General features: G+C 37.2%; 1 protein-coding gene across 1 annotated transcript; it reads right to left on the bottom strand.

The window, feature by feature from the left end:
• Positions 1-27: 27 nt before the first annotated feature.
• LOC124631367 (sodium-dependent dopamine transporter) lies at positions 28-23,046 on the bottom strand. Its single transcript, XM_047165731.1, has 12 exons — positions 22,951-23,046; positions 16,920-17,096; positions 10,941-11,075; positions 9,209-9,363; positions 5,274-5,389; positions 4,791-4,929; positions 3,990-4,124; positions 3,760-3,863; positions 3,432-3,669; positions 2,871-3,099; positions 2,495-2,763; positions 28-2,406 (listed from the first exon to the last, which is right to left on the bottom strand). The coding sequence occupies exons 2-12, from the start codon at positions 17,062-17,064 to the stop codon at positions 2,236-2,238; spliced, it is 1,836 nt and encodes a 611-aa protein (XP_047021687.1). The 5' UTR covers positions 17,065-17,096; positions 22,951-23,046; the 3' UTR covers positions 28-2,235.
• Between the last annotated feature and the right edge of the window lie 4,731 nt (positions 23,047-27,777).

The following is a 27,777-nucleotide window of genomic DNA, read 5'->3' as shown; positions in this document are numbered from 1 at the left end:
AAGGTAAGGATAAATGAAATACAAATATAGTAAGTATAAATTTAATCTAAAAATCAGTAGTCATAATGGCTGATATGACTATTGATATAACATCAACAACTATAAATACATGTTACATCTTTAATACTGCAATATTTTACTAACATTCAGAATATTTGAAGCCAAAATTACTACATCATAAATTGCTTCTTAGCTTACGTAAGCAGATATCCGTAATATAATAAGTATTCCTACGTTTAATAATACTACGTTGTAAAGAGCGAAAAGTACTATACTAACATCGAGATAATGGAAGAGATACATTTCAAATCACTACACATCAAGTAAGCTGAAGTGTAGCGTCTGTAGAGCGTCTCATATTCCTAACATTATGGAAGATCCATTGATCAATAACTGTAAAACCACTGCACAATTCATCAGTCCGCATTGCCCAAGACGGAGTGATGAATAGTTTTCGAACAAAAATACTGAAATTCACGAATAAAAAATGGAGCATTTTGATTACCTGCATTGATTCTAAGCACAACATTTAGAGTCGAATTGTAGATAACATAGACGAATAACTAGATTAATATTTTTCTCTAAAGGCATACGTAGCTACAACATACATTTATTGTGTGGGTACATGAACTTTCAGTTCGAGTACATTTAGTTAAACATTAAATTGATTATATTATCATTATCATTTTATTGTTTCTATTATCTACACAGCATTTCATTTTTCTTAATCCTAGATTTCAGGTTAATGTCAACATTATTTAAGTTAAAATATTTGCATACATTTTTCTACTTACATAGGTACTTAACAGCGCTTAAAATATACTGCGCTAAAAATTTTCGAATAATATAAAACGCGACTTAAAATATTACAAAATAAGCATTTGAAAATAATTATTTTATTCTTATTTATTACAAACACTCATGTCATTTTCAACTACGAAAAGTCCTACATTATTAATGCTACAATACACGTTTTCAATAATGTACATGGTAAATACGCTTAATTATTAAATGAGTATAGCGGGGAGGATATTTCAATTAAAAATATTGAAGTTAAGCTCATTTTCAAGGGTAGTCGATTAGTAAGCTATGTCTGCCCCGGCAATTGCGCAGCACTATTAAGTATTGCCAGATTGTAACAAAAGAAATCTACTGTCAAAAATAAAATTAATGAATAAAAAACTATCAGATGTCAGTCAATCTAAAAACGAGGATTTTACTAAGTTTTACAGTTCTATAAAATAACGATAAGATATTTATACAGCTGAGTACTAAAATGTGAGTTCTCGTAGCTTCAAAGGAGTATTTTCTGTCGTAATAATAATAAATTGTTCCAGCGCCAACCTTAATGCTTGAGTGGTCTATAATCTAAACTAGAGCTAAAACATCGACGGTTTGCTGAATTTTCCGTTAATCTTACTGGCGTATTTTACGCGCGTAACTAAATCAATTAGGCTAGTTTTAGTAAATTACTCTAAAAAATCTTAAGATTAAGTAACTACGTACATACTTTCACAATTATTATGAGTAGGTAGATATTTCTATTCGAATAGATACAGACAGCTTATAAATTACAATAAACATGATCTGAGAAACAAAAGTTAAAAATGCTCCTATTGAACACTAATATATTTTTACTCTGTGACCTGTACCTACGGATACAATAAAGGGTTACCTTGATACTTATCGAACTACATTTTTATTTTAACAGTGCTCTAGTAGAAAGCTCAAAAATCATACTTAACACCTATGACATCGAATATTTTTATTTTAAATATTAGCCTTTCACATTTTTACCCTTTCAACTCCGCCTTCAATGCCTTACCACGCTATATTCCTGAAAAAATCTAAGTCTTACTTTACACTAGGTAGACATTCAAAGCAGAAAGAATTATCTACCATTAAAATGAATGAGATCTCAGTGAAATATGTAGATAGAAAGCATATTATTATAGAGGAACAAAATGTGATGGCTGTCCCTAGCCTCTATCTAGATCCATTCAACATTTGATAAGTAAGACGGTTATAATCATCGGTTATAATTCAAGCGAAATTTTAAACTCGGGAGAGCGCCAAGGAGTGACCAACAAATGGAGTGCCCACAGCCGTCCGACTCTTGCGCTACATCAACTCGGATTCACTTTAGCCCCGCCATCTTACTAAAGGTAGAACAACACAGCACTAGTTGTCTCTTTCTTACACTTAGACGTAGTAGACGTCGAAGGAGAGGTGTGCTCAGACAAGCGCGGGGGGCGGCTGTGCGGGAGGGGTGGAGGGCGGTGGAGACGTCGGTGTCACGGCTGCGGATGCCAGTCGGACGCCACCACTCTCCGACACCACTACTCCGTTATGAACTGCGCCGCTGCCTTCTGTGTCTGCGTATGGTGTAGTCAGGAGTCGCAGACGCTGCAACATGAAATATAAAGTTACTAGTAGAAGTTTGAAGAAGACAGAGATGGGCCACTTAAGAGAATGACCTTATTAAAATTTGTACCTCAACAAAAGTGCCCTTAGCCGTAATCAGTTTGTAAATAGCCACAGTTGGAATGCACATAACACTGGACCCAGCTATAGCCCAGCCCAGTGCGTTGGCCCAACCAGGGTACACGTAGTCCTCATATCTGAGCGGTTCGTAGTCCAGTAGTCCATAGGCCGTGATGAAAAGTAGGAAGGCCGGGGCGGCAAAGCGCCAGCAGACTCGCCAGTATAGACCGGGGCGGAAGCCGATCATGTCGCGGATGTCCTCGCAGAATCGCTCCGTACCTGTGAAAAACATTTATTAATCAAGAGACGAAGCCCACTGTTGACCACTGCAATAGTCTTTTACTTAAGCAGTACGAAACCATCAATTTGCAGATACAACTACTTACCATAAATCCAAGACACAGCAATAGCCTCAAAGAAGACAGCAACCAGTATAGAGTACCCTGCGGCATATCTATCAAGCAGTTGGAAGAAGTAGAAGCCGCCCTTCGTGCAAGAAGCTAGTCCCACGAAGAAGTACAGAGTGAAGAGACACGCCACGAAGATCTCGCGGTGACGACCGATTGGCGGGAACTCGTCGCTGAGAGCTGTTATTATTGCCTCGGAACCGCCGAACTGGGAGAGAATATAAAATAAATTAAAGAACTCGTATGAATAATTATTTATTCTTTATTGCACATTTGATTGATTGCCTGAAAGAGAACATGAAGCAGAAGGGAGTGGATGTAAGTATGACGCCTCACAGAGGGGAATGAAAGAAAAAGACATCTTGTGCCGACCCCAAATGACTTGGGTGGGAACAGGACAGGAAGATGATTCTTTTTGCACATAGAATACACGAAACAATACAGAAGACAGAACGATTATGCATGAAAGGGAGCTTAACTTAACCCTGAGTTGATAGTGACAAAAATCTGCAATAATTAATACCAAAATTGTAGACTTACGGAACTATCCAAACCAAGAGTAAGAAGCATCATGAAGAATATCAGCGCCCAGAAGGTAGATCCTGGCATGGTCGCGATAGCAGCTGGATACACCACGAACACGAGGCCTGGTCCTTCGGTAGCCACGTCTTGCACATCCCTGCCTGAGGCGTGGGCCATGTACCCGAGAACGCTGAAGATCACGAAGCCAGCGATAAAGGAAGTGGCGGAGTTGATCACGCTTGTTAGGATTGCGTCCCTGGGAACAAAAGATGGCGTACAAAAGGACCAGATGATAATAAGACCGCAGAGAATGATGATTGGAATCAATAATTTCTGAAATACTCACTTGTAGACGTTGTTATGGTACTTATTGTATGACGCGTATGCCAGAAGCACTCCAAACCCAGGTCCCAAAGAGAAGAATACTTGCGTTGCTGCATCCACCCATACCTGACCCAAAACCATGTAAAATCAAGTCAATGTTTTCTATATGGATAGGTTAGGATAGGTTAGGTTAGGATAGAACCATACACAAGAAAGTAGTTGTTATAATGTTGATGTAATGTCTGTTCATACCTGAGGTTGAGTGATAGCTTCGAAGTTGGGACTGAGGTAATACTGGATGCCAGTAGCTGAGCCAGGGAGGGTTATGCCACGCACCAAGAGAATCAAAAGTACTGCGTATGGAAAGAGAGCCGTGAACCAAACCACCTGGAACAAGAGACTTAAGATTAAGGCGAGGAATTGGTCAACAATAATTCCATAACCGGCACGCGCATCTAAGGCGCCAAAAGGGGTCGGAGCGTCTGAGCGGGGCGAGGATAACAATACGCGCGCTAGCTTATAACTAAAAGTCGTAAGCGACAAAATGGTTTTGTAATTTTATTATTTAGAAATGATAATTTGATAAAAATTCCTTCTACAATTTTAAAGAGTATGTACATACTCAACTACTAAAAAAGTTAAGAGGCTTAAATCGGTCCCGTATGCCCATAATATGTGAATCTCTTTTTAAAAAGAGGTATGTTTGATATATTTTTCTCTGTTATAAAAGTTACCTAATCATGTTTCTACGTCTAACAAAATAAGGTTTATATCATGAACTTTCAGGTAACCAAGTTGTATTTTGATCCGTTTTGTATTTACTGAGAAAAATTGAAATCCTTGGCGCCAAAAATTCCAATTCGTCCTCTTAATAACACTCTTTGCATGTACAGTCGAAGTCAGAATGTTATTCGACGAGAAGCTATTTAATGAAAAAAAAACTGTAAAAGTCCAGATAGGATAGGATAGTATAACAAGACTTGAACGTAATAATATACAAGCATCTCAAGTGAACCACAATTTTGCTGCAGATTTCGTCACCATTTAACTTACCTTTCCAGAAGTGCTGATGCCTTTCCACAGACTGAAGTAGCAGATGATATAGACCGCGAGCAGGCAGAGAGCCATGTCCCATTTTATGGCACCAAGATCGTGAAGCCCTTCGCTCCCTTGCAGTTCTAAGATGGCGCGGCTAAAATAATACAATAGAGTATTCCATACAAGCAATGTCAAATTCCTATCTCTAATAAGCCTATCGACAGATAGAAGATAGGTTATTGAAAGCCAACATAAACATACTTACTGAAGAATATGTTAATTATTTTGAACAATTGACCTCTTGGCGATGAGGATAATGTCAGTTATATAAAATCTCAGCATAGATAGATAGTAAGTGTGCTGAATCCGGTTAGACTGGAAGCCGACCCTAACATGATTGGGAAAAGGCTCGGAGGATGATGATATAGATAGTAAGTGTATATAATCTTAAATATACACTTACTATCATCTAGATCTAGATCTTTTGAATAGACTTACTTGAAGTATTCAGAAGCGGCTGACGTGAAGGGTGTTGTTGCGGGAGGAGCGATTACACCTGAAGAGCTGTTGTTGCGCGAGCGAGTTCTGTTTGAGGCTTCCCAGATTGCTTCGAACTGGGAAGTAGGTAAACGTAATTATTTCGTAGCCTTTCTAAGTCGAGTGAGTTAACTGTACAACATTTCTTCTCGGAAAACTGATGGTCTAAGAAAAAGCTGATACTGTACTTAAACTTATGTTACGAAGCAATAAAATAATAATTCATGTACACTTTCAAATAGATTTTTAGGTAATGAAGAGTGGTTGTTCAAAAAGATAATACATAAGAGTTTGAAGAATCCTGTTAATATACATATATATACAACATGTAACTTAATTAACGCACATCCTGAAATTAGTTTGTTCAGAATCGTTTACTGAATCGATTTATATCATTTTTAATATAGGTAATTTTTTATCCCAAAAATAATTAAAGCTACGGAAATTATTGTCATATTAACCCTGTACAGTTAAAACAAATTCAAATAGACCGTAACTCAAAGTAATAAGGCTAGCCGCACACACTCAATAATATTGTCAATGCAAGATTGTCAAAATCTTCACCAATAAAATGATCCCCGCACACTACACAATATTATTGTCAATTTTTCATGGTACAATCTGACTTAGTCGCTCCGCAGCTAGATTCATGTGCGCACGTTGAACATAATGGAAAGAAAGAAAAAAGTCGTTGCATTGATTATTGCATTAATTTTAGTAACTAAAAAAAGGCAATCAAGAAAGAAACGATGTTCATCATTTGATAAAAACAGCAATTCATAATACGTCCAGGCAGACGGGACGTAAACCTCATCGGTACCCTTTCCCGATGATTTCGATTTGTGAATCTTCTTTAATTCTTTCCGAAAATTGGTTCGTAGGGAATTAATTTTTTTCTTTACGTCTTCTCTTGTACTATTTAACTCCAATAAAACTCCAATATTTATAAAGAAATTAAAGCAATTCCTCAACGACAAATGTTATTACACAGTAAAAGAATACATGGAAGACAAATCCTTTAGTAAATAAAAACTATATAAAAGTACACACATACAAATCATAACACAAACACAAACACACGCACACAAGCGCACACACCCATTCACACCGACACTCACATGTACACTTAAATTAATATGTTTGTAAATATATTGTTAAGTTGTTCAAGCTGTGCGGTTGTGGAATGCGTTGCCCGTAACAATAAGGCAGGCTCAATCTTTAGCAGTTTTCAAGAACCTGGTAAAAAAACACTACCTTTCTAATTTGTAGTTGGGTATAATACCATACTGTTGCAGACTTGTTGTCAAGTTTAATTGGCGACTTTAAAAATATATCATATATGTATACATATTTCTGTTATATTTATCTATTATATATATAAATATATATATATATTTATTATATTTTATTTGTTATTGTTTTATGTATTAATATTATATATACATAGTGCACCAAAACTACCTGCGATATGGTTATTTCCTTTTTTACAATCCATCCAAAGGTTGTCTGTAAGAGATCGCTTTTAGCGATAAGACCGCCCATTGTGTCACCGACTTCAAAATTTTTGTTTGTTCTTGTTGTTTTTTTAATTGGTGTGCATAATAAAGAATATATCTATCTATCTATCTATAATTTAATAATAAGCTAGTATTAAAACTCTCCTACTTCTTTAAGCTGTGCCCTATAGGGTCCATATTGTCACTAATCTAAATGTACCACCTGTTATAACATATATAATGTATAATAACATATATAATAAAGAATTGAGTATTGAGTATTTGATTTGATTTTTTTATAAATATCGAGCAACTTATCAAGCGCATTATTTTTCTTATTCTTTATTGCACACTTAACAATAAATACATAAAAAGAATACAGACAGTTTATGTACAATGGCGAGCTTAACCCAGAATTGGGTTCTCTTACAGCCAACCCTAAAGCCATAGAGAGATTCGATAGTGGTAGGGTAGATTAAAAAAAAAGTGCACAACAAACATTAATAACCAAACAAAAAAAATATATATATAAAATAATAAACATATATATGTAGTAAAACTGCACAATACATAAACATAATACATATAAAAATATATATTATATCGGGTGTGTCGTTCACAATCACATTAAATCATATCACATATACTTTATGATATTCTATGGCGAATTGTAAAAAAAATAACCTAATCCATTCAGTGGTTTAGTCACAGGAGTCATTTTTCGTTTTTATAATTTACAACATCATGTGTAAAGCAGAGATAAAGTTAGGAGTATGGTATGTTTTGATCAGTTGACAGCTGTCAGTTTTCAAGGGAGAATTTCAGTTGTTTGTAATGACTGACTTTTATATGGTGTTTCTAATTTTTGCACATTTTTATTCCATTTACTTTGTTTGAAAAAAATCATTTTTTTATTTTTTACGTATTTTTCTTTTATCTTTGTGTTAATCGACATATATTAACCAGTATATGAATGCATTTCATTTAATGTGATTATGAACGACACACCCGATATATATACATACGAATCATATATATATATCATTCATGTCGAAAAATAGTATTCCTTTACTCGTCTCTTGAATGCACCCAACGATGGGCTTTCGCGTATCGAGTGTGGAAGGGAATTCCACAGTCTCACAGCACGAACAGTGAACGATCCATCATAGCGGCTCGTAGTGTGGGAAGGGAGACGAAGAAGGAGAGATGAGGAAGTGCGACAAGGTTTGCCTCTCGGGACAAGAAACTCAAAACGTTCCCGAAGATATCTTGGTGAGAGGGGGTTATAGAGAAGAGAGAAGAGAAAGGAAATTTTTCTTAACTGTATCACGATATGCTTTGCAGGATGTATTCCATAATTCTGGATAAGTTTCCCATGTTTTAATAAACACTGACAAATAATGTTTTTTAGTAAGGGTACTATCATCAACAGTATCAATACTATTTTCGCTTTGGATACTGTTTTCTTCTTCCATTTTGAACAAATAACACGAACGTCCGCCTGCCTTGAAATCTTTTCCTCAACTAAAATATTGCCGCGCGCCCGCACACGTCAATATGATTGACAATACCCCTGCCTCCCCCCGATATTGACGTGAAAAAATCTGAATTTCTGGATAATCTACAATATTATTGAACAATGATGATGTCCTCCTAGCCGATTATCGGCTACGGCGGCTGTTCTCATGTAAGGAGATTAGCCAACTGCGCAGGACATATTATAGTGCACAAGCATTTGCGCCGACACAGGTGCACTCCCTATTCCTTCACTCTCATAGCCCGATGGGACGGCAATCCGACACGACCGGAAAGAGATCAGGCGCAGGACCGACATTTACGTGCTCTCCGATGCACGGGTGTATCAATCACCAACTTCCAGGCTTCGGGCTGCTTTGTGAAAGTCTTCTAAAACCCACAAAGCGATTTCGGCCCGACTCGGGAATCGAACCCGAGACCTCGTGCTCAGCAGCCACACTTGCGACACAATACCACACAATACCGCAATACAGGCCGCACACACACAATATTATTGACAATACGTACTTTATTGACAATATTATTGAGTGTGTGCGGCTAGCCTAAGACTTCGTGTATTGTCGGCTTTTTCCGTAGTTTCGTTATGTTGTGTCGAGTCGAGCGGCGCGCGACGCGATATTTGCGTGCGTAGTAGTATGACCAAAAAGTTCTCCAAGAATTGGTATAACTAATTTAGTAAATAACAATGCATATACATGTTAAATTAAAAATTCAGTGTATGTATTATGATTATAACATAATATTCTAATTGGGGTGTTTGAGGGTGTGCGTTAATTACGTTACATGATGTATATATAAAATATACAGCGTAAAAACCAATTCAGAGTAACCATAAGTCCTCAATTTAAGCTTCATTTCACTCACAGGTCTACAAGCGGGGGTGTTCCACTCGTTGTCACAGTTGGTCCACGGCAGCATGGTGGTGAAAGACGCGAAGAAGAAGCGCAGAGCCCACGCGATGATCACGTTGTAGTAGAAGTCCACGTAGAATGCTATCAGGACCACCGCGTAACCTATACCTGAGATGAATGCTCTAAGTTATTGTAAGAAGATATTGGATTAGTAAGGTGGATCATTATTCAGGAACATTTTGGCAGAACGCTAAAACTTATTTGTCCAGCCAGCGTTCTTAAGGGTGATATATCAATCGTCATTTTCCTGTCAAAAGGTGATCTCCTTGCTGCAATAACTGTAGAAACTTATAAATACTTAGTTAAAACTCAATCAGCTGATACTTGGGATTTTAGAAAAGTCTAGAAAAGTGTCTGATATTGGTCACCGATCACCGAGAAACCATTTTGACCAAATCTTCAATCTCAATCTACGTCTCAAACATTCCTTCCATAAAGAAAAATACTTCCACTGGAAAGCCACCTTTCCGCACCATTACCAATTTTATTTCTCTTCAAAAATCATATCGTGTTAGGAGCCACTCAGGGCGTGCGACGTGACAATCGCGTAAAATGAAATCAGCGGGCATAAGCCGGCCTCGCAAATCTACCGGAGCCTTTTCACACCGTATGGGACGAGCACTTAAGGGGAGCCCCGAGAATGGTGTCAATTATAGGGGTTAAGTGCGGCGCGTCCGACTAGAGCGGTCTTGTGATGACGGGGTCCATGTTTTGCATAAAAGTCTTGAAGTCGAGTGTTTTGGAGCGTGTGATTTGAGATGTGATGGATTGAAGAATAATTTCAAATGTCCATTTTTAAAGTTAAAATGTATGTGTTAATGTATGGTTTAAGGAACTAATTTAAGGAAAACTGTTTTTCGAAAATCTTTGCTATATGTTTCGGAGAACCTAACAAATCTTTAGGTACGGCGGCCTGCTAAAACGATTAAGTTCTCTTGCTAAGTTTGATTCCGAAATAACAATTTTTTTCATATTAAACCTGTGATGTGAAACCGCGCACATACCTACCAGTATAACCAATGTACCTACCTTTATCGTGACCTATGCCGAACATATCTCTAGTACTTAATTCAGGACATATCTATCCCCAGAGTCTAGACTCAGCATGTTTTGACTCACAGCGTCACAAAAGCTAAGTGGCCGACTATAACTCTTGATCGCAAACGGGCTGCTACCACCGATGACATTAGCCGACGGGACGTGACCAGCCGCACATAAATCTGCCGTATGACTCGCACGTGACCACATAAAAATAAGCCAAGTAAAGAGAATTCTTGGCAATTCAAAAATTGTATCCACAACTGCCATTTTATCATAATGAACCAAATAACACTGAGTAGGAAAGCACTAGGTAATTTGCAATTTGTAATGCATTTATGAAATACCTTCTAATTTTACAAACACATACCTCCTTTTTTAGGATGAGATCCTGTAACATCGCACTAGGATAGATTCATGACAAGCATAATAACATTTTCCAATACCAAATGAGAACTAATCTTATTAATTTACTTAACACATCCTCATTCCACGTAAGATTTTGAGATGGACGATGGACTCTTTGGACGATGCTGCCTCCTATAAATTAATAAAAATTATCTGAATTGGTTCAGATAATTATTATTAATTTATTTTTCCACAAAAATTACCCGTAATGGACATAACATGTATTAAGTACCACTTACCTTTAAACAATGGTACCAGCCTCCCCCAGCATGTGATGGCTCCCTTCCGATGGAACTGGCCCAGCGCCAGCTCCATGTAGAACAGCGGGATCCCACCCACCACCAACATGATGCAGTACGGCACCAGGAAAGCGCCTAGACATCAAAAAAACAAATTAACAAATGCGACATTTTTAAACTTTCCAGATTTATACCGTGACCACGTTCGATGCAATTCGGCCGAAACGTCGAGAAAATAAAATGAGTCCCGATTATTTATAAATTCGTCATATCTTAGAAAAAAATTAAACGGAGAAAAAGCTATCTGCAACATAGAAATATTTGATCCGTAAACTAAACCACTAGGTGGGACTGGGACTAGGTGTCCCAGGAAAAAATCAAGCGCAGAATCTATGTATTTTGCAATTTTGAATGCGATGTACCTAACATGGAAACTGTCAGCTCAGCGAAGAAATGTCACACATCAGGTATTCAATGGCTTACTTCAATAACATAAGTCAAGAAATATTATATAGGTAAACTCAACAAAAAGCTCAATTGTTTCAACAATCCCAGCCTATAATATGTATAATAAAGTAATTTTTCCAGTCGATTTCCCCCAAAGAATTCCGACGCAATCTGAGATCTAACTGAAGCAATAATTTCATATCGGTCCCGAGAGAGAGGGCGTCGCAAATTGTTCTGTAATTGCCCTTTTAAGGCGCTCGCATTCGCTTCCAATACGCTTTTATGAAACTTGAGATGTACAATAATGTACATAGCTTATAAGCTCATTTATGTATATTAATTGTACGCATATTATGTGTTCTTAATGGAATAAATTGGCCTTTGTAAAAGCGTGGGAGTTGTTCTAAAAATAGACAAGAATTTACGCAACTAAGTTGAAGATGAAGACCTTGAATAGTCCCTACAGAAATATTGACCTTTAATTTAAGCACCTATATCTAATTTCTCAATTAATAAATTATTTAATAGATTTTCTTAACACTTTTTTTTTTTTAACGACGTCAAAAATTATCAAATGACCCCTCCCAATGCCCCTCCCGCTGTGGGTTAGCAGCGGTGAGGGAGTGTCGGACTCTTACTGACTAAAAACCGTCGTGTTCCATCATAGGCCTTTTATGTGCCAGGGCCGCGGTATCTCTTTCGAACAACCCGCAGCCCCGGCAGGTTTTTCTTAACACCTACTGTAACCTTTCCCAAGTTACGAGATCAAATAAACAATTAAAATAAGATTACTAATAAAATATAAAAGAATTTTACTCCACATTTCACAACCAACTTTTCCCAACTCAGCTTCAAACGTTAGGGTTCTTCGAAGCAATTAATAAATCGAGGTCAGTAAAAGGATGAAGTAAAGTGTCTGAGCACGTATGTCGAGTTCCCAGTAAACAGTAATGAATAACGAACACAATTGCTAAATGACGAACTTCCGTACACTATAATTGAGTAAGTATAATGACCACGGAACCCACACGAGGCACGGCTTTACATTGTATGGACTGATGAGATTAGGAAATTAGTCCAACGTAACTGCATGTTTCAAATTAGTATGACACTTTCTTTCAAGTATTCAAAGTAAAAATCGGTCTACTACCAAAACACCAAATGCAAGAAAACACTTATCAACTGACCAACCATACATTGTAAAGAACAATCTCCGATAAAAAAAACACTTACGCCAAAGAAAGACTGAGTGCCTACAGAGCAACGCATCTTGCCCCCTTTTAAAGGGAGGGCCAAAGAAATATGGCAAGGATTTACTTTATTGCCGGATGCAACAGGTCGCGGATAAGTGGGGAATCGAGAACATTCCCACCAAGTTTCTGTAAGTCGGGGAGAAGTCACTTCGGGGAATCTCCGCGTCTTTAAGTGAGGGGATAATAGGGCTTTATGGAATAGTGCGGCTTTTTGCGATGATGGGGTGCAGATGTACTTAATTTGACTGTTGCGTCTTGGCTCTTAAGAAATGCTTAAGTACAGTAGAATCGGGTCTTATTTCTAAAGTATGATGTGGTTAAGATTTATTTTCTCTTGCTATAAATCAAGGTTTGTAAGTTGGTACCAAAAATCTTAAAACTTTTTCAGTAATACCTAGTACTATAAAACAATCCTTGGAATGATCAACAGTGTCTACGTAATCCACCCCAGTTAAAAATCCTTAAAACTTCTATTAAAAATTCAGCAAAAAAACGTAAGTAATCGGCTCCCGATGATTTAATTTAGAGCTAGATTTCTTGGAATCTGTTTCAATAGTAAGGTGCGTAATCGAATCGTCTTAGTTGAGCCGGGCGTCCCCACGGACTGAGCCCGCCGGATGATTGGGTATTACGAGATTACGACGATACGGCTCCATTAAATCATCCACGCCGTAAGGAATTGTTTCGAATTGAAGTGTTTATGGATTTGTGATTTATAAAGTAGATACTTTGATTTTGGTTAAGACATCTTAGATCTTGCTTTGTGAGTCGTTGAAGGAAATGGCAGCGGTTGTAAAACAAGTTTCATGTATATTCGTAAAGGTATTGACTATTGTGATCGCTATGATAATATTTGTGAACAATCCTAGTTTTGGACTGGTCTAACTCCAGAAGCCGTCGGAAGATTCAAATGAAACAAAATTCTTTCACCAAATATTTTATGCGCAGCGCAATTACGACACAAAAGCTGATAAAAAAAATATTTTAAATAGGTAGGTGTCTGAGTATCTATCTACCTCAATTTTATCTTTTAAAGATTTCTCAAAGACCATAAATAAATAGCTCATCTATTTGATACAGCTACCTACATATAAATAATTTACTATTTGGAATCTAATAAACATCAGGATATCATATTCTAAATCAGCAAACAAAACAATCAACGCGGCCACCCAAGCTGTCAAATCACAAAATAATTGCAGCGACAGAGGAAGGTAGCCCCGCCATGATGGATGGCGAGGGTCACATGATGAAGTGGCGCCCCAATCAATTAGTACGCAACCACTATATGACCGAATACGGCGATAAATCAGACCCCTTCGGAAGGGATAGTCGGAATGTCGGGCCGGACTATCAAAATAATCTGAATCTTATATCATATCAAAATATAACTCTCGTTCCAAGTTGGTATTTATCACGTTGTTTTATGAGGGTTAATTAATGATAAAGAAAAGATAATAAATTAAGTACAAAAATCTGCGACGAATTTTAAACACTTTTGAGATAAAATTGCGCCATCGGTTCTCATATCCTTCAGCTCGGATAAATAGGTGTTCACGCCTAACTCAGTTCGTCTTGGACTAAGACACTACCATAAGTCTATAGAACTAAAAACTTACACTGCGGTCTGCAAAAACAAAATAAGTACTTCATAACAAGAAAGTGTGGAAACTTTACCAACTCTGAACTTTGTAGACAATAAAAATTAGATTGAAAGTAACCGAAAAGTGTCTTCGCAAGTACTAACACTTCGGAGCTACGACACCATCTCATCGGCAGTTCTAAATAAATTTCCTGTGAGCGCTCACAGCTCAAAGACAAGATCACATTTCAACAGTCGCCGAGAATTGCCGTTTAATTAGATCTGGGGCAGACGCGATCGGCTTTTGCGTAGTGAGGGAATGACCTCCCCCTCCATTATATTATTACCCTCTCCCATTATTACGTTACTAATTTTCCTGCACATCGAGGAGTTAACGAAGTTTTCTCAGCGTAAAGGGCACGTTTTGATAGTCAATTACTGAGTCTTGGACGCCAAAGGGTGGTGGACGATCAAAGCAACGGGAGCAACGGATGCAATTAAGCATATGGCGGTAACTTTGTTATAAGTGCAAGTATTTTCTAACATGTCCTTCGGTGTAAGCTTTCTATTAAGGTCAGCGTGTCTTTGATGTGCTTGTTTGTTTATGGGAGCAATATTTTTTGGTGGTCGATGTGGTTTATATTTTTTTCTATCAAGGTCCTTGATAGAAAGTTGTTACTGAAAATATTCAATTTAGTTGTTCAGAAAAGTACCTAGGTAAATACAATAAAAAAGTTTTATTTGTTTTTCTTTTCATCTAACTTGACGGTGAAGATTTGTGCCAAATTTAGTTAGTAACTGAATTGTGTTTTTTTTTTCACATTTTCTTATCAAACATTCTCTTAATATGCTGATATAAAATTAACGTAAACATAAAGTTTCCCTTAAATCCAAAGCCTAAGATTACTTTAAACAGCCTACAAACAAATCTCATTACTCCGTCGTTTCCCGGCCTTTGTCCGTCGCTCGGCTGCTGGCGTTTCATTTCCGTGACCGCAAAGACGTATAGTAATGCCTCGACATATCGCTTGTCACTTGCAATGTTTTAGCTGAGGGGCATTCTGGCCAAGTTTACTTCGCAGTTACGTATATCACTGTAGCATTATATATCTATTTTTATTCGTAGATATGATGATCTTTCCTTGTCCTCAAAACTATGCAATATCTCCGATACTTCTTGTTTCGTCAGAATAGCAGTTTTGGTTTAGTTGACGCTGCATATCTAAACAATAACCCTCATTTATTGAATTAAGTTTGGGGCTGTACAAAGGAAAGTACAATTTTCAAGAACTTACTCACCGCATCTCCGATACTTCTTATAATTTTTCGTCAGAACAGCAGTAATTTTGATTTAGTTGATGTTGCTAGTTGATCTTACTTTCCCAATGTCCCACAACTATTAAATTCTGTACAAAAAAAGTACAAGACGGGAGACTGATAAATCGAAGATGCATTAATATTTTTAACTACTTGAAATGTCTCTAATAATTCTGAGATCCATGACATATATGTATTTTCATTTGCCCACTCAAGATACAGTCTATTGTATTGTAGTGCATAACGTATAACGCTATTACATAGCACTCGAGGCACACTGGGCGAATGTGAAGCCTTCAATTAGCAAGCCGCAGGTGTAAGCGTAGTGCAGCCACTCGAGGCACTGCATGCGAGGCGAGGCACAAGGCGGACGATTGTTAACCGCCTATTATGCCTCGAGTGCACTACAGACGGTGTTAGAGCGCAATACGCAGCAGATCTTGAATGAATTCATGAATCATTTGCTCATGTGTGAAATGATGTGGAATAGTTTTGGTGTTTCTACGATTTAACTATATTGTAGGAAGTAACGATTTATATCAATGATGTCACCGTGATTAGATTCTCATTCACGATGCAGATATCAGTTACATAATGAAATCATGGTTCTAAATACTTGTGTGATAGATGGTGTTATGGGCTTAGAGAAGAATTTCGACTGATTTATGAAGAGTCAATTATATTCGTGTTGTAAAACAGTTTATGTGTAATTCTATGAGAAAATGTATCTTATGGACTTTGGTGCAAATTGTACAAGTTTGCTTAGACTATCGAAACTCAATTTCATAATTGTCAACGACCATAAAAGTACCTTTTCCCATGTACTGTCACACGACTTCTTCAGCATATGATCTAACGAGTACCTATATGTGAATGTAATGACAATGAATTGAATGTAAATGACATATTTAAAATCGTCTGAAATTCACGTGTCACAGTAGTATTATCTCTAATCCGTACACGCAAGGTTCCCAACAGAACTGGAGAAGCATCGAGTGTGCTGTCTGAGAGTTTATTATGACGTGTCGTGTCGGAAGCCGGCGGCTCGAGGCGGAAAATTAGCGAGGCAAGAGGCACTTAGTGCCATTCGAGGCACAACCGCGCCACTCTAGACTCGACACCACGTTACATACGTCGACTAGAAGGGATAATGAAGTTAATTGATTGGAGCTGTCACCAATATTGATATTATATAGAAGATATTCAATGAGTTTTTTGGTTAGTCATGCCGAAACTAATTTCATCGTATCCTACAGATTAAAAAAATGCAGTACTTAGCAGGATGAATCAGTGTACGCGGTTATGTACCACATTATGACGACGGAACCGTATCAATTACGAGTCAAAATCCATAAAAAAATATTTAAAGCTAGTACTCACCGCCGCCATTCTTGTAGCAGAGATAAGGGAAGCGCCACACGTTGGCCAGGTCGACGGCGAACCCAATGACGGACAGCAGGAAGTCGACCTTCTTGCCCCATGTCTCGCGCTCGCCCGCGCCCGGCGTCGGAGTCTTCAGCGCCATCCTACTGGCACAGCGCACGAACCCGCCACACCCTGGGGATGATAGCACTGTTAATGTTGTGATCTTAGATCTTTAATATTCCATGGAACGTTCACTGTGGCCTATGTTCACCAACAGCATAAGGCTGCCCGCCCACGTTACCCCCTGCAAAATTTTATAATAAGCAGGGGTTCAAAAAAAACTGTCTTTTATGGTGTCGGTGAACTTGGTCTTAGAGCTATGAAATGTGCTTCAGGCAATGTAATGTGCAAATTCAATACATTATAGTGATGAAGATGTTACAATAAGTGCTATTTGATTTTAAAGTATTAACGAATCCTACCTAAAACAAAAATGTGAAAGGCTGCCAAGTTCGATAATATGGGAATGCTTCGCCTATAGAAGAAGTGAGATCTGAATAAGTACCAAGTTCCATACACATACCTCAGTTAAAAATAGTTACTTTTTAATGATGTTACTTGGCAAGTTTTCACACACCTTGTTATAAACCTACTAAACGCAATGAATCAAGTATCTAATTTTCTATTAAAACTTGACAAGTAACATCATTAAAAAGTAACTATTTATAACTGAGGTATGTGTATGGAACTTGGTACTTATTCAGATCTCACTTCTTTTATAGGCGAAGCATTTCCATATTATCGAACTTGGCAGCCTTTCACATTTTTGTTTTGGGTGGGATTTCATTTATTTTTGTAAGGATTTATTTTATTTTTTTCTTATGATTACCTATAATAAGTTAGTTAAGGAAATGTCTCATTTATACTATCTTTCAGATTTTTGAATATGCACTATGCTTCTTACAAAGAAATGAACTAGATTAACTAAATGGACTAGATTTACCTACTGACATGATGTTCGTGGATCAAAGTTACACATTCGTTATTTTCGAAAGTGACTCACACTTGGCCGTTTTCAGATTTTTACTTTACTTTGACTAAATACAAACCTTTGTAACGAATTTCAGATCGGTACGACCATTCGAAGATGTATTATATAAATATAGATAAATTTAGTTCGTTTTAGTTCCTTAGGGGTATAATCTGAATTATTTTGAAACTGACTCACACTTGGCCATTTTCAGATTTTTCCCTTTACCTTGACATAAAGACCTACCTCCATGCCCAAGTCAATACGACCATTGGAAGTGGTCTAGGTTTTTGATGAGTGAGTCAGTCAGCCAGTCAGTGAGTGTATAGTAAAAATAGCGATTTTCTGACGTCAATATCTCAAGACCTACAATAGGGATATTCATGAAATTTTGTATTTTAGATAAGTGAGGGGGTCTCAACAGATACTAGAAATTTGATATGCGTAAATAAAATAGATTTTGAGTTATAGGGGGGTCGAATTTGGCCCGAAATGGTTCGTGTAATATAACCCACGGCCGGTGTGTCGCTTTTTTTTGCCCGAACTTGGCGGACACACTGCCGTGTGTCTAGATATCACATAAGAATTTTAAAAATTACCAAGAAGTAGGTACATACATTGGTACGTACAAACTATTTATTTGCCCATGTTTGCCAAATTAGGACCCGATTTTCATGGAGATGCCGTGTTTACCGAAGTGCCGATATGCAGTGCTACGACGCGACGCTACGACTGCTACGCTTTACATTCCGTAGGCAACTACGCGTAAAGACTATTCAATCATTTTCCGTAACCTACTGATTGATAATGTTTTTCTAGTTAAGAGATCAAAAGATCAACGAATGAAACATAAATCTTCATAGAATAGAGTTTTGCAACCTACCGGCCGTAGCTTCTACCTACCGGCGTGTATCATATGTATATGAGTCACAATTAATCAGAACAGAAAAAATAAATCAGAACATAGTCATTCTACTGAGTAGTTTATTTGATTTTCAGAGGCTTTAATTCTAGATGCGTTTGAATAACTACAGAAATACCTTAATCAAAAAGTGTTGCTCTTAGAATGGAGTTTTAGGAGGATTCTATCTGTTCATGGACTGCGTAAACGCAATCAAATCATGTGCTGTAATGTAACTGCTATTTAGACATTCAAATCTGTTTACAATTCAATGAAAAACAAATCCCAGTTAAACACGAACTCGCCAGCGAAACTACATCACTTGACCTTTTATCGGAGTGTTAATTAACTGGGCAGAAATATCGCGAGGGCCCTCCATTACGCAGGACATAATGAAGTGACAAATGTTATGACGCGCCGCGTGACAGAGGGACACTTCAGCGCGCTGACCGGTGACCGCGCCGCTTACGTAGGGTTGTCGCATTCGATCTTTACAGAATAATCTTTGTGAGATTTCACGTTAGGTGAATGCATCTACGAGACAGTGATTGATATATTCTTTACAAGACTAAATCTTTGCCAGGGTAGACAGTAGGTAACTTTGTCTTACAAAAATCATAATCATTTATTCAAATGTCAAAGTGCACACTAAAATACAACATTATTTCTTAAAACCTAAACATATGTGCGTAAATAATAATTGCCTGAACTAGGTTGAACCTGTGTCTCAAGGAAGAAAATCCTTAATACTACACAAGAAAAACTTACGAATTAATGAATTTATATACGAAGCATATTATTGTAGCCAGCTTTGGGATTCGATAAGTTACCGACCGAATGTTTTGTATTGTTGCAGTGTTTATTAAAGCGCATTCATTAAAAAAAGTGCATAAAATTTGACACCAAAAAGTTTGTATATCGATAGTAGCAACCCTTGTACAGCTCTCTATCCAGTAGGTCCGAGTGGCTGTCACGTCCAGCTCGCTCGGCGCTCCGATTAATCGATGGTCGATTTAGCGACGAAAAATCGTATGTCAGCTCTACAGCGCAGCATTGGTTAACAAATTGAATTTGGAATACGATTGGACGTTCTGTTAATTGCAGTGTTTGTGTAGTTGGTACACCTGTAGTTTTGTATCGTAAAGAAAAATTATTGGTACTGTATGAATTACGTTCGTATTTAGAAAATCGTTTTATTCTTTTTGCATTAATTATTTTCTATTTGTACATACGTTTTTTCTAATATTGTATTCTACTGGCGTAATTTGGGCTACAATTTATTTTTATCGTAAACAGTCCTTTAGTTAGGGTTTGCGTCAGGCAGGCGGCCGGCTGTAAAACTTATGCCAAAACAAATTGCAGTATGTTAAGGTCCGAATATATTATGACTAGAAAAGGAGAAAACATGCTGCGCCGACGAAATGATATTTTTGAATTTGTTTAAACTCAAAAATAATAAGTAATCGGATGGAAAATCTAACCAGTATTTTGAAATCGCTACATATTTTCTACGAAATATACCGTTAATGAATTTTGGTGAAACATATTTATTTCGAAACAAACTTTGACTGAGATGATTATTTTAAATAACATAGGTAGACGTGGAATTTTATCATTAATTTTAAACCTAGTGATAATGTCCCGAAAAAACTATGAGAAGAAAAAAAAAAAAGAAAATTCAAGTTTATATAAAACCCTAAAAGTGGCGAGTTATGTTGTTTTTTGATTTTCAGTGTTTTTAAAGGGTTGTTTTTATTTTTTAACCAATTCCAACCACCAATCCAACCAAACCAACCAACAATTAAGCACCATCAATTTATTAGTAGGTAAGTATGTTGCAAAATTTTGGAACTCATTTGAACAATGAAAACCAAAATTATAAAACACATCAACTGTGAGATTATTTTTAAAACAATAAAAAAAAAACTAAACAATAAAAAAAATCGATATATTTGGAAATTCTGAAAATCTGAGGGCACGGCAGTGCCCCAGCCATAAATCTTTTCCAGAGTCCATTGAAAACGCCCGACCTCAAAACTGAAGTATGTGATGTTAAAAGTTAAGTTTGTTTAAATCAAATCGTAGATTGGCTCACTTTATGAAAACGCGATATTTTTATGAAATGGTCAACAATTCAACACTTTCACGTCAATATTTGGCCGGTTCCTAGAAATAAACATCCTTACTACAAAACCTTAAACATCTGTTGAACACTTGTCTAAAAAAGCATGGCTGCAAAACGGATCTTATTTAAACGCCATCTGTAATCTGTATTTTTTTTAGACAAGTGTTCAGCAGACGTTTAAAAGTTTTTGTGGTACGAAACTGTTAAAAGAAAGAGGAAAAATCGGAGGCGCCCCCAAAACGTCCCCTAAGTACCTGTCGCTAAATTGAGAGTAGTTCGTATTATCGAAGTACAAAGGTGACTGGTTCATAAAGAAAAAAAAAAGAGAAACTCATATGAATAATAAGAAGATGATAATAGGGAAACTGTTTCACTTCTTTCCTTAGGTGTGTACCTAATGAGTCTCCAAATGGCGTATTTAAAATCGTAAATAACGGTTTTTTTTAGGTTTAACGGCAAGAAATATACTTATATAGACAGAAGACAGAGATTATTTACAAAGTTATGGAGAAGAAACAAATGCATTTTTTTTGTTGTTACCTTTTATTTTTTTAGAATGAAATAGAAATGACAAAAAGAAATTGCGAAAACAAACAGAACCCCGACTAGCGGGGCTTTTGATGTTCTCAATCTAGTGACTCTACAAAGTTAGTTGGTTAAATAAATGGCTGCCAAACGAATTTTCAAGATCGTGACGAAACGATAGTGATCGCATATTTTTCGTACACATCTTTGTTTAGTGCGAATAAGTTTTTGTTATAAAACAATTTAATTTTACAATGTAAAAGAAACCGTAGTTTTTTTTTTTTCATATTTTCGTTATTTTTGCAAAGAGGCTCGTTGTATTTTTTTAATAACAATTTATTAAAATATTGCCTGCCAAGGGTCTTGATTACATCTAAGTATCTACTGTTTTGAATCCGGATTACAAAATATAGTCTATGTTACCCGGGAATATTGCAACTTTCCAGCAATGGAAGAATTTTTCAAATCGTTTCTTTACCTAGAAAAAGTAAGTTAGAATAGGACGGTAAAGAAGAGAAGATATTTTGATGCATATTTGATCTTCGGGCAACACGAGGAAAATTGCTCCCAACAAAATAGGTACATAATAGATTTAAAAAAAATCGATAGGTATATTATAATAAAAGCGGCCAATCGCTAGTCGAACTTGCGTACGAAGGGTTCTGTACTTTTTTCTTTTTTCTATATAACGAACTAACACTCTTATTTCATTCTGATTTTCAGTATTAAGTAGTTGATATAGCAGGAACAATAATACATCTTCGGCGAAATTGTAACAGTCTTGCGATTAATAGTTCATTCATGAGATATATCTAGCTTGGTGACTGACATACGGACTGACGTCAAAGTTAAGCAAAGTCTTAGTAATAGGGCCCCATTGAACCCTAAAACCCGTATAAAATTAACAAACGAGTGTTTCAAAACTCAACGATAATCTAGTAAACAGGTGAGAGACCAGACTGAAAAATTAAGAAAAACTTTTCAATATCATCAGTATAAAGGATGAGGGGGTAAATTATAACAGACATTTACCTCATACCCTATTAACTTACTTTTTCATAGTACGTATCTACTTTGTTTAAAAAATCTTACAAGAGGTTTTATTGAAAAAAAAATCTTTAAATGTTGCTACTGTGCTAGCTTAGCTACTTATCCGCTAGATATCAAATTATGGTTGAGTTTTACCTAACTTTCAAACAAAAGTTACTTTAATCTTATCTACCAAATACAAAAAAAACCTTAGCCTTTAAACATAGGACTCTACGAAGACTTTTAATGGTAATATTACAAATTTTTAAAATTATCTAATTACCCGTAAAAAAAAATTAAATAAAAAAACTTGAGTCTTTAAACATAGGACTCTACAAAGTTGTTTAATTTCAATATTAAAGCTTAACAAAAATATTCAATAATCCAATTTTTTTAAACAAAATAAATAAAAAATAAAATAAGGCGTGTTACTCACTTGCGTGTCGGCGGTCGCATTGCCGGCGCCATGACCGCGCGGCGCCGTGCCTAGCCCAGAGTGACGGCGACGCGCCGACTTTGACGAATACTGGGCGTGTTTCGTCAAACAAGCCACGCCTTGTAACGCCCACTCCAGCAAAGACTTATCGAACCTGAAACTAGGGCATTCGACCAAAGCGGTTTTAGTAATCTTGATACTTTATAGATGTTACCTAGGCTAAAAGCTTCTAGGAAATGGTAATATCTTGATCCTTGTTAGAAGTCTGTAAGCTAAGTGTTTTTGAAGAGCATTTTCTACAACGGGGATATTCGGCGACTATACTTATTGATTGATACATCCCGTGACCAAATGGCTGGTGCGATGGAGAGCAATTAATTTCATTGATGCTTCTTAGTTCTAAATTGTTCTTATATACCTAAGTACCTATAGACCAGCGGCAAATCTTTCAAGAAACAAGCTTTTATAAAGGCAGCAGGAGTAGGTAAATCGAAGAGGGATAAACAACGGGGCTACGGGATTGTTAGAAAGAGTTCCCGCGGCCCTGTTAGATAAAAGGCCTACGAAGGAGCATGATGGGTTTTAGTCTATGAGCCTGACAATCCCACACACTGCCCAGCGGGGTCATTTGATGATTTCCCGTCAAAAGAAAAAAATGGGGTATGAACACAGTAACAGGGGTACAAAGTACCTAATCTAAGGCTTGCCCTCAAATTAAAAAAAAAACATTTGAAAGAAAGGCATATTTGATGTACCTACCTACTTATAATTTATTTCTTTGTAAGTGCTTACTTGAATAATTATTTACTGTAAGCAGCTTATCGGATAGGCTTTTGGATAAAATAAAAGCTTAATTATAGGCAACTGTCTTTGTATAAATTGAATGCAAGTAATCAATTAGTGGAGGGCGGGCGGGCCGCCCTACTTAGCGGAGGGTGTGGTATAATACTCCACGCCCACTTAGAGTGCCGCCCACCTGTCTCAATCACGACATGTCGCTCAAGAGGAGCACTTCTAAGATTCCACTTAAAATGATTTATCAATTTTGTGACGTATCTGTGCATTATTGTGACATATCACTTGCTATGCACTTAGAATCACGGAATGTGGCTCGAGCAGTAGTGTCGAGCTATCTCAAGCTCTGTTACGTTTGTTTCTTATTAAAGTATCAGTAGATCAAAAGTAAGTATGCATAAGTAAGTGTAGGTAACTAGGTATGCTAACTACCATTTTTAGGGGAAGGTGTACCCAAAACTGCAAAGACTGCGCATCCACTTCTGACACTAGGTTGGTACCTACGTAGGTACGATCATGATCGTGACTTTCGCACTGATTAATGAATGAATTTACAAAAATCTAAAGCTTTACAAATAAAAACACCGAGGCCAACGCAGGTCACTCAGGAGGATGGGCTAAGGATAATTCGAAGGAATTACTGCGACCTTGGTACACAAAGGACTCTAGAAGTCACAGGTCATCACAGGTGGTTCTTATGCCGTTTATTAGGTTCACTGACAACATAATGTCAGTTTCGGCAAGCAGATTTCATTACATAAGTATAAGCCACCAATGGCATAACTACGTGTTACATGGATATACAAAGATATGGGACACTACATTTTTCTGAACTAGAGAATCATTTTTTGTAATAGCAATAAACCATAACTTAGAAGTCCCGATGCGACGGCTTATTTCCTTGCTGAAGGCATGACGCAATGCATTAGACTGATAAAAAGTTGTAAAGAAATGTGTGATGACGTTCTCTTGTTCTTCAGTTCTCTATTATTGATGATCTATCATGATCTAGAGCTCAATCATACCTAGAGAGCTCGAATTCGTTAAAAATATTTTAAATCTTAATCCTCAAAAAACCTAAAATCATTTATTCAAACTTGGCTGCAAAATAGCACTTTATAAACTTAAAAATTTACAATAGATAGCTCCCAAACCGTCCACCCTTCTTGTCACACATCGTCCCAGCAGTGATGCTGGGACGATGAGTGTGAGTGGAGCATGTGTTTCTGCTGGGCTCAAGAAGTGGCGCAACAAACTCTTATCTCTCATCACTCTCAGAAATACATGTCTGCCTGTAGGTTAGAAGAACCACGATGTTAAAAAAATGTATAGGTACCTAAATTGGTAACGTCGTCGTCGTGTGAGCCGAGAGACGTCCACTGCTGGACAAAGGCCTCCTCCAGGGATCGCAACTTTGCTCGATCTTCAGCAACCCGCATCTAGTTCTTCCCGACGACCTTGGCCAGATAACTGCACAGCTTTAAAGTGGTCTATAACTACAAAGATCGATAACTACAAAGCGGTCCCCCGACACGACAAAATTTAGTTTAGTCTGACATGCTTTAGTTGGTACTTACGTAGTGTTAAAAGTTATTTTTTGCTTTTAATAGGGTTTAGCGTTTTTAACCTTTTGTCATACTAATTGCGTACTTTTTTTGGGTCGGGGGTTTTTTTTAATTTGTAATTTAATTTTTTACGTAAAGTATTTGGCAAAATCATGGCGATTTTTTGTTTTCAAAATGATGCGTTGGGTACGGTTGTGATATTTTTTTTGGGTACGGTTGTGGGAAAAGTCGTGGTGGTCTAGTGGGTAAAGGACCAACCTCTCAAGTATGAGGGAGCGGGTTCGATCCCAGGTCAGGCAAGTACCAATGCAACTTTTCTAAGTTTGTATGTACTTTCTAAATATATCTTAGACACCATTGGCCGTGTTTCGGATGGCACGTTAAACTGTAGGTCCCGGCTGTCATTGAACATCCTTGGCAGTCGTTACGGGTAGTCAGAAGCCAGTAAGTCTGACACCAGTCTAACCAAGGGGTATCGGGTTGCCCGGGTAACTGGGTTGAGAAGGTCAGATAGGCAGTCGCTTCTTGTAAAGCACTGGTACTCAGCTGAATCCCGTTAGACTGGAAGCCGACCCCAACATGATTGGGAAAAGGCTCGGAGGATGGGGGGGGTTGTGACGAATATCTATACATATAATAAATTTCATATTACAATTTTTTGCTTTTAGATGTCCAGAATACGTTTGTGGAAGGCCGAAAGAGCGCAGTGTGATATCAAAAATATAAAGATGCCGATGAAGAAGTGAAACAAGGGATTTCGTACGTGTAGCTCAAGCTACAAGCCTTTCTGCAGCTACAAGTTTTAACAGAGCAAATGTTGTTTTGTTGATTGTTAAAACTATGTTTGTAAGCTTATTATGTTAAACATTTCTCCAATAAATGATATTATAGACCATTTTGATATATGTTTATGCGTGTCACAACCGCCCTTGGTATGTGGCCGGTTGTGACACTTTCCCACTTTTTTTTTAAATTGATCTTATGAGTAATACATTGTATTAAGGAACAATATATTAGTTTTTTTACGTACACAAATGTACAAATTGCGATACAAGCTCCCTTTTTGCGAGTCAAATATCAAAATTATTGGTGATCAAACGAAAATTGGCACAACTCTACCCAGTCTACCCTAACTAAAGGAATAAGTAGGGAGGTAGGTTATCTGGGCAATAGTCCTCAGGCCGGCGAACAATTTTTTTTGACACATACAAATTTAAGACTTTGTGAGTACCTTTCTTACGATAGGCAAGTCCAACAAACTTTTATAAAGCGCAGTTTGGCGCTGCTGCGTTTTTGAATGCTTGACTCCTGAAATTGTCGATATAAGGTCACTGTTCCTCATCGTACGTACAGTTTCTATATTTTGAAATATGTTTAATAAAGTTACTTTCAATATTGTGGTCAACTTGTCCGACAAAGATCATGCTCCACTTACAATTCTTATTGTTTTAGAAAAAAAACTAGCGTAACTAAGACGTTTTGTCGATAGTTTATACTATGTTAAGGAATAATATCCCACATCTATTAATGGGCCGTATATCAATCAAAAGGTCTTTAAGCGCAACATTTCGTCTTAACATACCTATCACTTATCAATTCATAGTATTTTAGAAAATACGCAACAGCGCCAAACTTTGCGCATTAGGATCATTATTTGTAAGGTAGGTATGTAAATATAAATCCGACAGTGTTAGGTACATAGGTAAACACATAGATGTTTCCCTTATATTACTTACTTTTATCAGAATAGATACAATATAAAATCTAATATTTTAATATAATTTAAATACAATAAATTGAAACTACTGGACACGAATCTCTGGCGTCGTGTTTCGTGACTTAAGTAGATATGTACTTTCTTATTTACTCCCTTATCTCCCCCATGAAAACACTAACATCCTTGTCCTTTAATTTTCAATAACAGATCAGAGAGGAAGCAGTCGGGAAAGATAACGCGGTGTCCTGCGTGAGCGACGAACGCGACGCGACGCGACGCAACACGACGCGACGTAATGCGACGCGATGCTATACGCGACAGATGTCCTACGTGATTTTGGTCATTACTTCTCAAATCATGGAGAAGTTGTGTTACAATTTTGCTTGAAAGTTCATATTTAAAGTACAGACAGCAACAATCTTCCAACTTGTTTGTACTAATAAACGATTTCTTTAATATTTATGTTTTTTTTGTCCCACAACAATCAACGCTTCTGAATAGTTCGCGGTGTCGCGTCTGGTCGCCCTCAAAACAAGTACGCGTTACGTCGCGTCTCGCCGCAGACTGTCACATAGGCCGCATGTAGGGAATTCCTTTGAGTTGATCGCGTTCGTCGCGTTCGCAGCGTCGCGTCGCGTCGCGTTCGTCGCTCACGCAGGACACCGCGTAAGATATATAAGAATCTCAAAATAAAGCCAAAATGCAGAACTAAATCAAAAATCTAGCCATCCAACAACTAACTTCAACCAC

The sequence above is a fragment of the Helicoverpa zea genome, chromosome 6, assembly GCF_022581195.2.
Source record: "Helicoverpa zea isolate HzStark_Cry1AcR chromosome 6, ilHelZeax1.1, whole genome shotgun sequence".
Lineage (NCBI taxonomy): Eukaryota > Metazoa > Arthropoda > Insecta > Lepidoptera > Noctuidae > Helicoverpa > Helicoverpa zea.
This window is presented reverse-complemented; position numbering and strand designations above follow the sequence as displayed.